General features: G+C 42.7%; 1 protein-coding gene across 10 annotated transcripts in view; it reads left to right on the top strand.

Annotated features, from left to right (window-relative positions):
• PPP2R2B (protein phosphatase 2 regulatory subunit Bbeta) overlaps positions 1-15,846 on the top strand; it is a 512,526-nt gene that overhangs the window by 422,324 nt on the left and 74,356 nt on the right. For all 10 annotated transcript variants that reach the window (XM_070465593.1, XM_070465592.1, XM_070465594.1 and 7 more), the window contains one exon: positions 15,567-15,744. In XM_070465593.1, coding sequence (XP_070321694.1) covers positions 15,567-15,744 — 178 coding nt within the window. The remainder of the gene's footprint in view (positions 1-15,566; positions 15,745-15,846) is intronic.

The following is a 15,846-nucleotide window of genomic DNA, read 5'->3' as shown; positions in this document are numbered from 1 at the left end:
TTCTGTGAAGTAGCTGTCAATATTCTAAAGCATGGGTATACTATAACTTATTAAACCAGTCCCCTATTCACTGACAGTCACCTGTTTCCAGATTTTGTTACAATATAATTATAACTAACAGTGCTGCAGTGAATGGTCTCAAGCATATATCATCATAAACCAATGTCTAGTTTTTATAGGATAGTTTCCATTAAGGCAGGTTTTGCTAAGTTGAAAGATATGTGCATTATTGTATTTTAATAGCTACTTGTAGATCACCAGGTCACCTTCTAAAAATCCTGTTGCATTCATACTCCCACCAGCAAATGCCCATTTCCTCTTACTATCTCCAGGATAGATGTTATCAGTCTTTGTAATTTTTGCATATCCCAGTAGAGACCCTACTGAGAAGGGAGCGTAGGATAGTGGCTAAGGATAAGGATGCTCTTGGTCAGAATACCCAAGTACCCATCTGAGCTCCAACAAGCACTAGTGTATGACTTTAAGGTAAGACATTACTGTTTTGTGTCTTAGTTACCCTTACTTGCAGAAAGAGGTATAATATGAATTCCTACTTCATAAAATTATCTTGAATATTAAATGAATTAATGGTTAGAAAAAAATTTAGAACAGTAGCTGGCATAGAATAAAATTTTATAAGATTAAAAGATCAATAAGATTGATCTTCTTTCTGTAAGATTAAAGATTTAAAAATCTTAACTTGCATCTTCTTGATTACTAATAATGTTGGACATATTTTTATATATTTCTTGGTCATTTGCTTCTAGCTTTTTCTAAATTTTCTGTCCATATCCTTTGCCCATGATTTTTTTAACTGAGTTGTCTTTTTATCAACTGAGGGAACATTTTCTATGTATTATGAATAGTAACTCTTTCCTATCCTTTTTCCCTTCCATAAACTATTTTTATCCATTTATTAAAATCAGGATGTTTTAAGTTAATATTAAAAACCTCATATGGAACTATAAAAATAATTCTAAACTCATATAATTTCATACTCCAACCATTGTTAAGAGTTCTTTGTATGGACTCTTCCATTTACCCCTCCAACTCATTGGCTCTTAGCCTTGACTCTACATATTGATCATCTTATTGTTGTTTAGTAGCTCAGTCATGTCCAACTCTTTGCAACCCCATGGACTGCAGCACGCCAGGGTTCCCTGTCCTTCCCCATCTCCTGGAGCTTGCTCAAACTTATGGCCATTGAGTCAGTGATGTCATCCTGCCATCTCATCCTCTGTCGTCCCCTTCACCCCCTGCCTTCAATCTTTCCCAGAATCAGGGTCTTTTCCAATGGGTCAGTTCTTTGCGTCAGGTGGCCAAAGTACTGGTGCTTCAGCCTCAGCATCAGTTCCTCCAATGAATATTCAGGATTGATTTCCTTTAGGATTGACTGGTTTGATCTCCTTGCAGTCCAAGGGACTCTCAAGAGTCTTCTCCAGCACCACAGTTCAAAAGCATCAACTGTTTGGCACTCAGCTTTCTTTAATGGCCCAACACTCACATCCAAACACGACTACTGGAAAACACCACAGCTTTGACTATATGGACCTTTGTCGGCAAAGTAATGTCTCTGCTTTTCAATATGCTGTTTAGGTTTGTCATAGCTTTTCTTCTAAGGAGCAAGTGTCTTTTAATTTCATGTCTGTAGTCACCATCTGATTTTGGAGCCCAAGAAAATAGTCTGTCACTGTTTCCATTTTTTTCTCCATCTATTTGCCTTGATGTGATGGGACTAGAATTGATGCTTTTGAACTGTGGTATTAGAGAAGACTCTTGAGAGTCCCTTGGACTGCAAGGAGATCAAACCAGTCAATCCGAAAGGAAATCAATCCTAAATATTCATGGGAGGGACTGATGCTGAGACAGAAGCTCCAATACTTGGGCCACCTGATGCAAAGAACTGACCCATTGGAAAAGACCCTGATACTGGGAAAGATTGAAGGCAGGAGGAGAGGGGATGACAGAGGATGAGATGGCCAGATGGCATCACCGACTTGATGGACATGAGTCTGAGCAAGCTCTGGGAGTTGGTGATGGATAGGGAAGCCTGGCATGCTGCTCTCCATGGGGTCATAAAGAGCTGGACACAACTGAGCAACTGAACTCAACTGAACTGATGGGACCAGAGGCCATGATCATCATTTTTTGAATGTTGAATTTTAAGCCAACTTTTTCACTCTCCTCTTTCACCTTCAAGAGACTCTAGTTTGTCTTTGCTTTCTGCCATAAGGGTGGTATCATCTGCATGTCTGAGGTTATTGATATCTCTCCCAGCAATCTTGATTCTAGCCTGTACTTCATCCAGCCCAGAATTTCATATGACATACTCTACATATAAGTTAAATAAGCAGAGTGACAATATACAACCTTGACATACTCCTTTCCCAATTTTGAACCAGTCCATTGCTGCATGTCCAGTTCTAACTGTTGCTTCTTGGCCTGCATATGGGTTTCTCAGGAGGCATGTAAGGTGGTCTGGTATTCCCATCTCTTTAATGAATTTTCCACATTTTGTTGTGATCCACACAGTCAAAGGCTTTAGAGTAGTCAAAAAAGCAGAAGTAGATATTTTTCTGGAATTCTCTTGCTTTTTCTATGATTCAATGGATGCTGGCAATTTGACCTCTGGTTCCTCTGCCTTTCCTAAGTCCAGCTTGAACATCTGGAAGTTCTTGGTTCATGTACTGTTGAAGCCTAGCTTGAAGAATTTTGAGCATTACTTTGCTAATATGTGAAATGAGTGCCATTGTGCGGTAGTTTGAACATTCTTTGGCATTGCCCTTCTTTGGGATTGGAATGAAAACTGACCTTTTCCTGTCCTGTGGCCACTGCTGAGTTTTCTAAACTTGCTGGCATATTGAGTGCAGCACTATCACAGCATCATCTTTTAGGATTTGAAATAGCTCAGCTGGAATCCCATCACCTCCACTAGCTTTGTTCGTCGTGATGCTTCCTAAGGCCCACTTGACTTCACATTCCAGGATGTCTGGCTTGAGGTGAGTGATCACAGGAGCTTTCAAAACAGTAGTACTTGGGTTCCACCCTCCAGGCATTCTGACTTAACAACACTCTCCCCACCACCACCACCCAGTGGAGGGCCCCAGGCATCAGTTTTTAAAAGAAGTCTCATTTGATTCTAATGTACACTCAGTGATGGGAACCAGACAATGCAATCCTGAAAAGTCACTTTGTTACTGAATCAGAATATCACTTGTAACCACTACTGCCATCTATTGGTGGGAGGCAGAACTGACACAGTTTAGTTGCATGCATATAATAGCTTTGTCTATACTTATGAAAGGCTGCGTTTCAGAGCTCTTAGAGATTCATCTTTGTATACACACACACCTTTTTCATGTAATGACTTCTCAGGTAACTTCTAGCTCTAAGATTCTTAAGATTTATATCAAATTTATACTTACCTTCTTCGATCTGTGTAAGCCACAGTAATAAATGACAGAAATATAGTGTGACCCTCCTGAGGTCTTGTTGATACTTGACTATCAAAAATTCAGTGATACTTATCCCTGTTGTTAATAGGAGAAAGTATATGGGCAGAGTTCAGAAATCCTTCCATCAACAGAAGTTAAAAAACCAAACAAAAACAATTATTGTGATTAATCCTAACCAAACTAACCAAAAATTAAACCACTGCCTCTTCCCATCCCATCCCCTTTCCCACCTATAAATGTTAATTGAAATTTTCCTCTACTGTGATATTTTAAGATGTCTCCTTTTTTCCTGTGGAATTGCACAATGTGAAACATCAAGGGAAATAACAGGAAAGGCAATGTACAGGGAAGCACACTTTGAGAAATAGCAATGTTGGCAGAAAATGGAAGTGTCTGGGAGAAAAAAAATAAGATAAAACTGGCAGAATTACAGGCTGCTGCATGGGCTGGTAATTAGATACTGAGTTTATCTTCTGAGCAAAAGATATTTTCCCTCTCTTTTTTGTAGAGAGGCCAAAAGAAGTCAAAGACACTGAGAGCATGAAATTGTTAGTCTGCTATAAAAATCATCTTTGATACATTGAGTTTAAAAAAATATGTATTAATTTCCTAGGCATGTTTTATGGGTTGTGTGTTATTCTTGTAGCTGGCAATAAGGGATAAGCCTTTGAGAGATAGATAGATAGATCCTTCATATATACGTGTGTGTGTGTGTATATATATATATATATATGTGTGTGTGTGTGTATATATGCACATATATATATATATGTGTGTGTGTATATATATGCACATATATATATATATAAAGACTTTTTAAACCAGAACATATCTATGAACTGAAACTTTTTTCTGCTCATTGTGGAAGTTAATATTGAGTTTCTTTTATCCACCCTTGATTTAGACTCTTTCCAGAAATATTTTCTTAAGAACTGGATTTCTCAGTCTCAGAACTGTTAACATTTTGGTCCAGGTAATTCTTTGCTGCTCAAGGCTGTCCGGTACATTGAAGGCCTTTTAGCATCATCCTTGGCCTCTACCCAATAGCATACGCCCCATTCTGACAATCAAAAATATCTCCAGACCGTGTCAGATGGCAATTTGGCCTCCAGTGAAAAACCATTTATATAGAGAATGCTTATGGCTCTGTTTCTGGGGGGTGAGCTGTCACTTCTTCAAAAAACAATTCACCTAATTCCCTAATCTAAATTAGAACCCCTATTTCTTTTAATGAAAAAATATTTTTGCCTCTCTTGAAGCAATACACATCTTTCTGTAGCATCCTAGGCAGTTTGTAATAATGTGTCTATCTTGAGACACTAATGTTTTTCTTCCCTATTAGACTTTAAGTGCCACAGCTAATCTGCTTTGTTCACCCTATACACGTACCACGCAAAGCAGTGATTGGCACTTAATAAATATTTGTCAAATGAAAGAATATAATTCTAAGATATTTAAGACCCTGAAGCACAAAGCCTGATTTGTTCCAAAGGGGTTTTTCCTCTCAGTCTTATTTCAATTCATATGACAAAGCCAGTAAAAGAAGAACTCAGGGACATATTGAGGCTGTTGAAGGGTGTGATCCGGGAAATCTAAAAATTATATTATTTGGATAGGATTCCCTGGGAGTTTGGCGGGGTGGTGTTGAGTGGCAGTTTCATTCTGGAAACAACAGCTCTGATATGTCGTTATAAATCAGAGCCAACCTCTCACTCCTGCTTTCTGAACTCCATCCACCATTGATCCATGGAGGAAACAAGTTTTTCTATTTTTTTTTTTTTCTTAACCAGGGTGAGGCTTAATGCTCCATTAATTCTCTGAGAGAAAATGTTCCAGGACCCAGAGAGATGTCCAAGGGAGGGTGGACCTTGCTGCAGACTGCACAAGAGGCCTTTAAATGCTTCTTTTCATGTTCTTTAAAAAATGGAATTAAGATGCATATTTTTTAAGATGAAAAATGACTGGCATTCTTCCCACTGAAAATGGGAAGTAATTTAATTTGTGAGTGGTTTATTTTACTTGACAGTCTTTGTACGTACTCGATTTGGTTTGTTACACCAAATTACCCTTTGATAATGGGTACACAGAATGCCAGACTCTGCCCCCCAGGTTGGTTTGATAATTGGATGAACAACCATATTGTTCAAGGTTTTCATGACAATGTGGACAGAAGCTATTAGGAAAACTCCTAACCAGAAAAGCCTTCCGCTTTTTTTTTTTTTCACCAACAAAGTTAATTGCTACCGAATGACCAGTTATCCCACTAGCCACTTCTCCTGAGCAACGCTGAGTTCTGTAATCATGACTGAATTCCCTGGGTGGAAAAAGGGATGTCTAAACTCTGAAGCCAATAGAAAAAGTCAGAAAATCTTCCCTAGGCAATCTCTCGGGATGCACCTTTTTTTTCTACAACTGGAAGTTCATGGGAAGGATTCTAGTAATAACTATCATAGGGGCTGTAGCCAGACCGCCAACAAGGGTAACGCCACCTCCTACTATTTGTATGACATTGAGCAAGTTTCACCACTTCCTTTGCTTCAAGATCCGTACCTGTAATGTGGGAAGAATATTAGTACTTACCTCTTAAGATCACAGTAAGGATTCAATAACATGGTATGCATAAAGTGCTTAGCGCAGTTTGGCGAAAAGTAAGCTATCCAGAAATATCTCTTTGGTAGATGGTATGTATCAGGCCCTGGGCTAAGTTTTCTCAGCGAAGCTATAGAGGAATGCTATCTGTAACATTAGGGACAAGAGCCTTGACATGGAAAAAGGTGAAGTAAGAAGCCCAGGGCCACGTGACTGGTAAATAGCCCAACCAGGATTCAAGGCCAGGTCTACATGACTCTGAAAACTCTCTAACACCATATAACTTCAAGTTTGTGCTTATGTACCACCTAGAAGAATTTTGAATAACCACATACCTTCCTGAGCATCTTTCAGATCACCTTTTTAACGTGTGAAATTTAAACACCATTGTAACTGGATACCCATCAATATCCATTAAAGGAATAAGGAATAAAGTTCTTTAAAAGTCATAACTTTACATTGTTCCTTTTTCTTGTTTAATTTTGCATTTTCACTGCAACTTCCTGAAAATAAATGTTAAAAACTCTTTTTGATCATTTCTGCAGCAAAAACAGGTTTTCCCCTCCCCATGTATGTATAACTATAAGGCTTTAAAATTCTCTTCTGGATTTAATTATCTCTAAAATTATTAATGTGACACAATTGACCACAACAACATAAAACACAATTCTGATTATATTAGAATTTCATATTATAATTTTTTAAATTTTAATTTTATTAGAATTTTTTTTTTAGAAATCTTATTAGAAATTCACATTATAATGAGCTGGGTGATGGGGTCATTTGTGGGGCATCAATTAAAGATGTCATCTGTCCCTGCCTGAAGTGTTTTATGCCATGGATAACACATCCCAGTAAGATTCAAGATGGGGAAAGTCTATTTTTCTTTTCCAAAGATGAGAATGAGAACCTCAACTGTGGTTATATCCTGACATAATTTGATTTTAGGAAGGAAAGTATATTGTTTGTTGTTGTTCAGTTGCCAAGTTGTACCTATCTCTTTGTGACCCCATGGACTGTAGCCCACCAGGTTCCTCTGTCCATGGGGATTCCCAGGCAAGAATACTGGAGTGAGTTGCCATTTCCTTCTCCAGGAGATCATCCTGGCCCAGGGATTGAACCCAGGTCTCCTGCATTGGCAGGTGGATTCTTCACAAAAAGTCATGGTTTCCTTTGAAACTATTTCGTAAAGTTCTTGGGAAGTCATCACATTCTCCTGTTTGAAGACAGCTTCCCTGCGCTGCTTAGCTGGGTAGCTTTGAAACAGGGATATTTATAGTGGGACCCAATGGCTCTCTCGTCTTCAAGATGACTCACTCCCTCTTCCTTGACAATGAAGTCTGAGTGCTCTCTAACTGCTGGCTTTATCCCAAACCTACAGTAATTGTCTTTGGAGAATCACAGAAGATATTTCTTGAAGGAAGTCCAGGAAAGGCATGATGGCAAACCTGAAGTGAGGCTGATTCTGGAACTTTCTACCCTTTCCTCCAGCTTTACCATTTAGTGCTTCTAGATGGAATGGTGTAGTCAGCCCAGACCCCACGAGGCCTTGAACCTGTGGTCCCCCAGGGTCAGGGTTCCCTGCACCAAGAAAAGGTGGGCAGCTCCCATCTGTTTCTTGTCTAGATCAAACAAACATGCTTTTAGCTTCCCAAAAGAGCTGGTTATGAACAAGACAGGGTGGGTAGGGGGTTGTGTATTCTCTGCCCCCACTAAGCTTCATAAGAATACTTTGTGTGATAACTGTCCAGCACATAGTAAATGCTTAATAAATGTTTATGGAAGGTTTTATCTGGGGCCAGCATGTGGTCATGACAATGCTATGTGAACTTCCTAATTGATGGCACAGAACCCCACAACCCCCTGGCCTGAATATATCCTATCATTCTCAGTATGGAGTAATCTCAGTTATTGGGTAGGGTGGTGGGAAGCATCTGTTGAATATTGACAAGGAAATACAAGCAAACATGGGTGTAAGTTGGTAGCAATTTTTTCAAAAGGCACAGTCTTGTCAATTATGTCGATTGTACTTAGTATCCAAGGGTATTCACATTTGTCTGCGGAATTCGATCAGATTTGACCCGAAGTTACCAAACAGCTGGAATCCGTGCACATCCTTGTACCAGTGGACTCCTCTCTCCCTTTTCCACGGCTCCAACTTTTTTTCTGTTCCTGAGCTCTTGTCCAGCCATCTCTTCTCTCTCAGACTGTTGCCTTGAATCTGTCAACTTATGGAGGCTCTGGAGGTCACCATGGTGAGCACAGCTGTGGTTTTTTTCCCTGTGAAGAGCCCTCACCTCCAGCCCCTCCCCTGCTGTGCATTTTCACAGATGTCATGTAAAGTGGGGGGCCTTGGGGGCTCCCAGGATTCTGTTCCCCTTCCGCCATGTGTCTCCGAAGGGGCCTTTGTGACCTGCTGACACCACTTAGGTGCCACAGAAGACTGTGATGCATCACCACCATGTGCACTGAATAAATCAAATGCCAGTGACATCCGTTTTGTTAGTGAATGGATTCTGAGAGGTGAAAGGTGGGCTTGTGTTTCAGCAGGAGAGATAATGAGAAAGATGTGAAGGGAGGAAGACTGAAAGATGGGGAGAGAGAAACAGAGGTGGGGAGAGAGAAGGGAGAGAGGAGGAAGGCAGTATTGGGCAGCTAGTGATCTTCCTATCCCCACAACCACACCTGTGACCCAGCCCTGACTTCTGATCTTCCATCTCCTACCACTGTCCTTCCCTGCTCACTCCTCTCCAGCCGCAAAGGCCCCCTCTCTGTTTTTTCTATCCTCTGAGTGCATTCCAACCTCAGGGCCTTTGCACTTGCTGTCTCCTCTGCTTGGAGTGCTCTTTCTCCAGAGCACCACGTGGCTGCTGACCTCCCTACATTCAGCTCTCAGCTCAAATATCCTGCCCCCAAGGGAGGCCTTCCATCCCCACTCTGCTCTCATCAGTTCTCCGTCCCCTCACCAAGCTCAGTTTCTCTTCATGTCTGAGGAGGAAGACTTTATTTTGCATTTTGAGTGAATGACAAAATCACTGCCCCACCCCCAGCTGTGATGCCCAGAAACCCATGGAATCACACTCTTCACCTTGTACTTTGCTCCCTCCCATCTGAGCTCCGCACATGCTGCTCCCTCCAACCCCTCCCTCTCCTCCCCGGCCCCCACTTTCACCTGGTGGATTCCCACAAACCCGTCACCTCCCACTCGCTCAGTAGTCCTCTCCTTTCTGAGGTCTCTCTTGAGCTCCCCAAGCAGATACAGTCCATTTAGCTCACATTGCCCTGGGCAGTGCCTGCTGACTTCCATTACAGCCCAGACCCCCTACACCAAAACATCCACAAACTCAATTGTCTCTCCCACACACCCGAGCGTGCCCCCTCCAGGCCCAAAGGACAGAGCAGCCAAGGACTTAGACTCCAGAGCCAAGGAGTGCCAGGCCTTAGTCTGAGCTGTGTGACTTTATACAAATTACTTAACCTCTCTGGTCATTTCCTCATCTGTGCAGCAGAGATCATATTCACCGAGCTAAATCATAGGCTACCGATGAGGATTCACTGATGAACTGCTTAAGACTTGATTAACTTTATAAGCAGTAAGCTGGGTCAGAGGATGGTGAGTGGAAGGAGTGCCGTGTGAGGTGGGGTAGGGGCACAGAAGACCTCTCTCAAGGGGTGATCATTGAACAGAGCCCTGAATGATGTGGGGAAAGGAGCCCCAGGGCGTCTGGGGTTCTCCACAGCCCACTAATATCCCAGCTGAGATAGATATCTATAAGCCTCGTAGCAGGTTAGACTCTGAGGCTGCTCTCTTGGTCTGTGAAACTTTATTTGGTGGATACTCTTAACACAGTACCGGTTGTCTTGACAACCAGGCTGGGTTGCTTATGCTTTGCAGTCATGCTCAGGGCAATGAGCTGAAACTGAATCAGGGTTGGGGACGAGTATGGGATGCCTGGGGAGGGACAAGGATTCCAGCAGCAGACTTCAAGGCCACCCGCAGCCTCCAAGAGCTAAGGCTGGCCCTGTTCTCATTTGCAAGCCTAGTGAAGCACCAGCCTTGTCTTGGGGAATTGGGGGCGGGGGGTCATCTCGCCCCACGGCCACTGCCAAGATAGTGCAGAAAAGAGGGTGTGAACCACCAGTTGAAGGTCCGGGCTTGATCCTGGAGTTTGTCTGGTCCTGTGGAGGACAGCTCAGGCACCTGGTATGGGGACAGAGGAGGCGATAGGATCAGTGGCAGAGAGCCAGGTTGTGCTGGCAACCCCTCCCGGGTGACCACGGCCATGGCACGTCACCTCTAGGGTTCCTGACTTCTTCATCTGCAGAATTTGGAACTGTCTGTGGCAGTTGGTCTCAAACTTTCCTTATCCATAGTTACTTAAGCAAGATGTGAGAATCCGAACATATTACCAAGAATGATGAAGGTTGTAAGGCCCAGACACCATGGCCTCCCTCTGTGCCCTCCCCAAACACACATATGCTTGTGACAGCCTTGAAGGAGGCTCCAGGGGTCCTTCCGGGGTCCAGTGTTTCATGAGTCAATGTCACATCCATATGGCACAGAGTCCTTCCAAAGTGTGAGGCTGAACCACGTGAAATTACTGAGATGTGACCATTTTTGACTTGCAGAAGTGGCATTTTTGTGTTTCATCCTAGGCGTCTCTTTTGCAGCAGTGTTCCGTGAGCTCACTCAGGAACCACACTGTCCCAGTTCAGCCCCGCTCCTTCCTCTGTGTGATGTCAGACAGGTTATTTCACCTCCCCGGTAAAACGGCGAACAAGGAATCTTCCCCGTGGGGCCGGCTACCGAGAGGGCTGAAGGGCAGAGGTGCTCTGACTCAGTGACAGCTACCACAGGAAGCCCTCCCTGATCTTACAGGGAAGACCCAAATGATTGCCTATGGGCTGAACTCGGGGACCTGTATCCCTCTCTTCTCCCTGCCTGGCCCCAGAAAGAGCATATATCCAGAGCAGACAGGAAACACAGTCCCATCCTGTCCAGTTGGTAAGCTTGAACCACCTTCCCTCCTCCTTCCTCCTTTTGACAGGGTGTCCCTGGGCAGTGGACAGCCTTGACCTGGGCATAGGGAGGGTGTGGGAATATCACAAGTGATGTTTGTCGCCTGGCTTATCTGGGCAGAGCATTAGCGCTCTCTCCCCAGATACCTTCCCAGAGCTTCCCCATTAAGTGCTACATCATGGAGTATGTCAGCCTGAATTAGCGGGCAGGCCTGTCACATGTACCTGAAGCTCTGAGCTGGCAGCTCCCACTCGGTAATGCCTCTTGATCCCAGCTGTCACGTTCCCTCCCCCCATCGCCACAGCCACAGGAAGCCCGTGCAGACAGTGAGGGTAATGACGGAGGCCCAGGGAAGAGTTTAGGCAAAGCCGCAGGAAGTCCTCACAGATTCCACTGCTTCTGTAGCCCTGGGGAACCTGCTTTCGGGGCCACTACCTTGGGGGACGCGGGTGGGAGTAGGGGAGTGCAGAGCTCAAAAGCTCCAGGTAGGGAATTTCTTTGTGACAAACCTCAAAGCAGGGCATGAATCTCTGAAAGCACATGGAAGACACCCTATTCAAATGCCATGAACACCTCCAACTCCAAATTGAGATTTCTAGAGGCAGCTTAACTGCAAAATTCTACGACTACCACTACCACTATTACTACCCATAGTTCTGTCAATTCCATAAATTCTATGGGCCCTGTACTCAAGTCCCTTACAGAGCATTTATCACTTCCTACTATGTTATAGAATCTGAGTGTGGTGTGATACAGTGGGAAAAGCCCTAGCTTTGCAGTCAGATAGACTCTGCAATCAAATTCTGACTATGCCTCCTACAACCGGGCAACTCAGGGCCAGTGACTTAGCTTCCCTGAGCCTGAGTTTTCTCTTTATCATAGTACCTCATGCTGCTGCTGCTAAGTCACTACTGGTAACTATTTCACAGAGTTGTCAAAGAATTTCCTGAGGTGGTGTATGAAGGATAATTGACACAGCGTCAGTTCCCAATAAATATTTGTGGGAGAGTTTCTAAGGCACTTTTCTTACCCATTACAAAGCCTTAACTCAGACATACCTTTAATTGGTGTTCAATAGTATCAGTATATCACCTTCCCTTTTGAAGTTTTATTTCATTCATCCTCTATAATTTGTTCTCCCCACTACATCAGGAATGATCTCACAGAAACTTTGATCCCCATCATATCAAAATCATTGAAAAATCTTTTGATTTCTTCCCATATCTCTTGGGCTGGTGGGCTACAGTCCATGGGGTCACAGAGTCACACACGACTGACTAACACTTTCACTTTTCACTTTCATTTCTCTTAGGGTGGTGGCAAAAATCTCTTTGGGGGCCTGCCTCTTACCTACCCTGTAACTTCATCTCCCACCGTGGTTCTCATCACTCTCTGTCTCAACTCCTCTGATCCACTGATCTTTCATTCTTGCGTCACCCTCACCATAGGACATTTGCACATGCTCTTTCTGCTGACTGGAGCATTCTTCCTTCCCCTTCTGGACTAATAGATACCTTCTCATCCTTTAAGTCATCCAATTCATGCTTCCTCAGCAAAACCTCTCCAGACCTCTCTGACCAGGTTAAATCCTTCTTTGTGCTATTTCCTCTCCGTTTGGGTGCTTGCTACATTTTATTATGAGATGATTTCATACCTGCCCCCACCATCTGGACCAGCCAGATGAAGGCAAGTGTCTGGTTTGGCTCCCCAGTTGAATGTCCCCCACCAGGACCTTGTACAGAGCTCAAGAAAATGTTGTTGAAAGGGTGAATAGGAGGTTGAACTGAAGGGCAAATCATCTCAACAGATGCTAACCACCCTTCATGATAAGTAGGGCACAGTGGATATCTCAGATAGTATAACTAGAGCCCGGAAGGGGCAAGATAATTGCCCAAGGTCACACAGCCTGTCAGTGAGGGGTGAATCTGTGGTCAGAACCAGCTCTCTTAGTTTTTGCCTTCCCTGGACCTCTGCTATAGAACCACCATCCACAACAAGGTAGAGGGCTTGTGAAGACTTTCTTTTCCATCTCACTCCTGGCTTTAGGAGGATCCCTGGTTCTTCCTACATCCACATCTCAAGCTTCTCTGATTCCCAGGATATCCAGTGCCACATTTGTATAGGATTCTGTGTTTCTTCTGAATTCTTCATTCAACATTTTTTTTTAAGATTTTTGTGATATGAACCATTTTTTTTCATTTATTTTTATTAGTTGGAGGCTAATTATGTCACAACAGTGCAGTGGGTTTTGTCATACATTGGCCTGAATCAGCCATGGAGTTACATGTATTCCCCATCCCGATCCCCCCTCCCACCTCCCTCTCCACCCGATCCCTCTGGGTCTTCCCAGTGCACCAGGCCTGAGCACTTGTCTCATGCATCCCACCTGGGCTGGTGATCTGTTTCACTATAGATAATATACATGCTGTTCTCTCGAAACATCCCACCCTTGCCTTCTCCCACAGAGTCCAAAAGTCTGTTCTGTACATCTGTGTCTCTTTTTCTGTTTTGCATATAGGGTTATCATTACCATCTTTCTAAATTCCATATATATGTGTTAGTATGCTATAATGTTCCTTATCTTTCTGGCTTACTTCACTCTATATAATGGGCTCCAGTTTCATCCATCTTATTAGAACCGATTCAAATGAATTCTTTTTAATGGCTGAGTAATATTCCATGGTGTATATGTACCACAGCTTTCTTATCCATTCGTGAGCTGATGGGCATCTAGGTTGCTTCCATGTCCTGGCTATTATAAACAGCGCTGCGATGAACATTGGGGTGCACGTGTCTCTTTCAGATCTGGTTTCCTCGGTGTGTATGCCCAGAAGTGGTATTGCTGGGTCATATGGCAGTTCTATTTCCAGTTTTTTAAGAAATCTCCACACTGTTCTCCATAGTGGCTGTACTAGTTTGCATTCCCACCAACAGTGTAAGAGGGTTCCCTTTTCTCCACACCCTCTCCAGCATTTATTGCTTGTAGACTTTTGGATAGCAGGCATCCTGACTGGCGTGTAATGGTACCTCATTGTGGTTTTGATTTGCATTTCTCTGATAATGAGTGATGTTGAGCATCTTTTCATGTGTTTGTTAGCCATCTGTATGTCTTCTTTGGAGAAATGTCTGTTTAGTTCTTTGGCCCATTTTTTGATTGGGTCATTTATTTTTCTGGAGTTGAGCTGGAGGAGTTGCTTGTATATTTTTGAGATTAACCCTTTGTCTGTTGCTTCATTTGCTATTATTTTCTCCCAATCTGAGGGCTGTCTTTTCACCTTACTTATAGTTTCCTTTGTTATGCAAAAGCTTTTAAGTTTCATTAGGTCCAATTTGTTTATTTTTGCTTTTATTTCCAATATTCTGGGAGGTGGGTCATAGAGGATCCTGCTGTGATTCATGTCAGAGAGTGTTTTGCCTATGTTCTCCTCTAGGAGTTTTATAGTTTTATAGTTTAGATCTTTAATCCATTTTGAGTTTATTTTTGTGTATGGTGTTAGAAAGTGTTCTAGTTTCATTCTTTTATAAGTGGTTGACCAGTTTTCCCAGCAGATGTGGACCATTTTTAAAGTCTTTTTTGAATTTGTTACAATATTGCCTCTGTTTTATGTTTCGGGTTTTTTTTTTTTTTTGGTCACAAGGCTTGTGAAATCTTAGCCCCCCCAACCAGGGATGGAACCTGTACCCCCTGCATTAGAAGGCAAAGTCTTAATCACTGGACCACCAGGAAAGTCCCTTGTGTGCAAAACTATTTAACTGTCTGATTCTTTGACCCATAAGAAGATAACAATTGTTCACATATTCTCACTTATTCGTTCTACAAATACTAAGTATCCTTTATGTATCAGTAAGATGACCATATAATTTATTGTCCAAATGAGGACAGTTTTGACATCACAGTGTACACTGCCTTGTTGATATACAGGTTAAACCAAGATCTTCCCAGATAAAACAATGGGTTCCCTATATTTTAATGACTGATTTTGGGCTACTAGAATTGCGTGATTATATGCTTCCCCAAAATTCTTTTAAAAAGATGGAAGATAGAACCAGGATGGGGCCTAGGCTCCCAAAGCCATGAAGACTAAATTTTAATCTTAGTTGATCTAGACATTTCTAAACATTTCTACAACTTCCTTCTAAAAATAGATTTCATGTTTTAAAAGACAAACAATCTGGAACAACATCTCTGGCAGCTAATCACCCCACAGTGGATTCAAAGTTCCCCTGAGAGCAGGCCACTTGAAAAAAATCTTAGAGTTTACAAAGGATGAAATTGCCCATGAGGGCTAAGGGATGGTGACATTTTTTAAAAAGAGTGAAACTAGAAGGCACCAAAGGGAATAGGAACAGCATGTAATTTATCAGTCTCTTTCTCTAGCTTAGATCTCCTTTGATGTGATGTGGTCATGATTTTGTGTGTAATAATGAAGGACATAAACACACACACTCTTTCATAATGAAGAGCTTTGGTTCTGAAGCAGTTTGTTTCTCTTGCATCCCAGGTGCCTGTCCTGAGACCCATGGACCTGATGGTGGAGGCCACCCCGCGAAGAGTATTTGCCAACGCGCACACATATCACATCAACTCTATATCAGTCAACAGCGACTATGAAACCTACATGTCAGCTGATGACCTGAGAATTAACCTATGGAACTTTGAAATAACCAATCAAAGTTTTAGTATCCTTTCTTTGGGGCAAATAACCAGTTGGCTTGAATCAAGACTATTCAGGTATGAGCAAGCTTGGGAAGAAATGGAAGAGAAAGGGGCAATCACTATCG

The sequence above is a fragment of the Odocoileus virginianus genome, chromosome 3, assembly GCF_023699985.2.
Source record: "Odocoileus virginianus isolate 20LAN1187 ecotype Illinois chromosome 3, Ovbor_1.2, whole genome shotgun sequence".
NCBI lineage: Eukaryota > Metazoa > Chordata > Mammalia > Artiodactyla > Cervidae > Odocoileus > Odocoileus virginianus.
The sequence above is the reverse complement of the archived record's forward strand: the minus strand, read 5'-3'. Positions and strand labels throughout refer to the sequence as shown.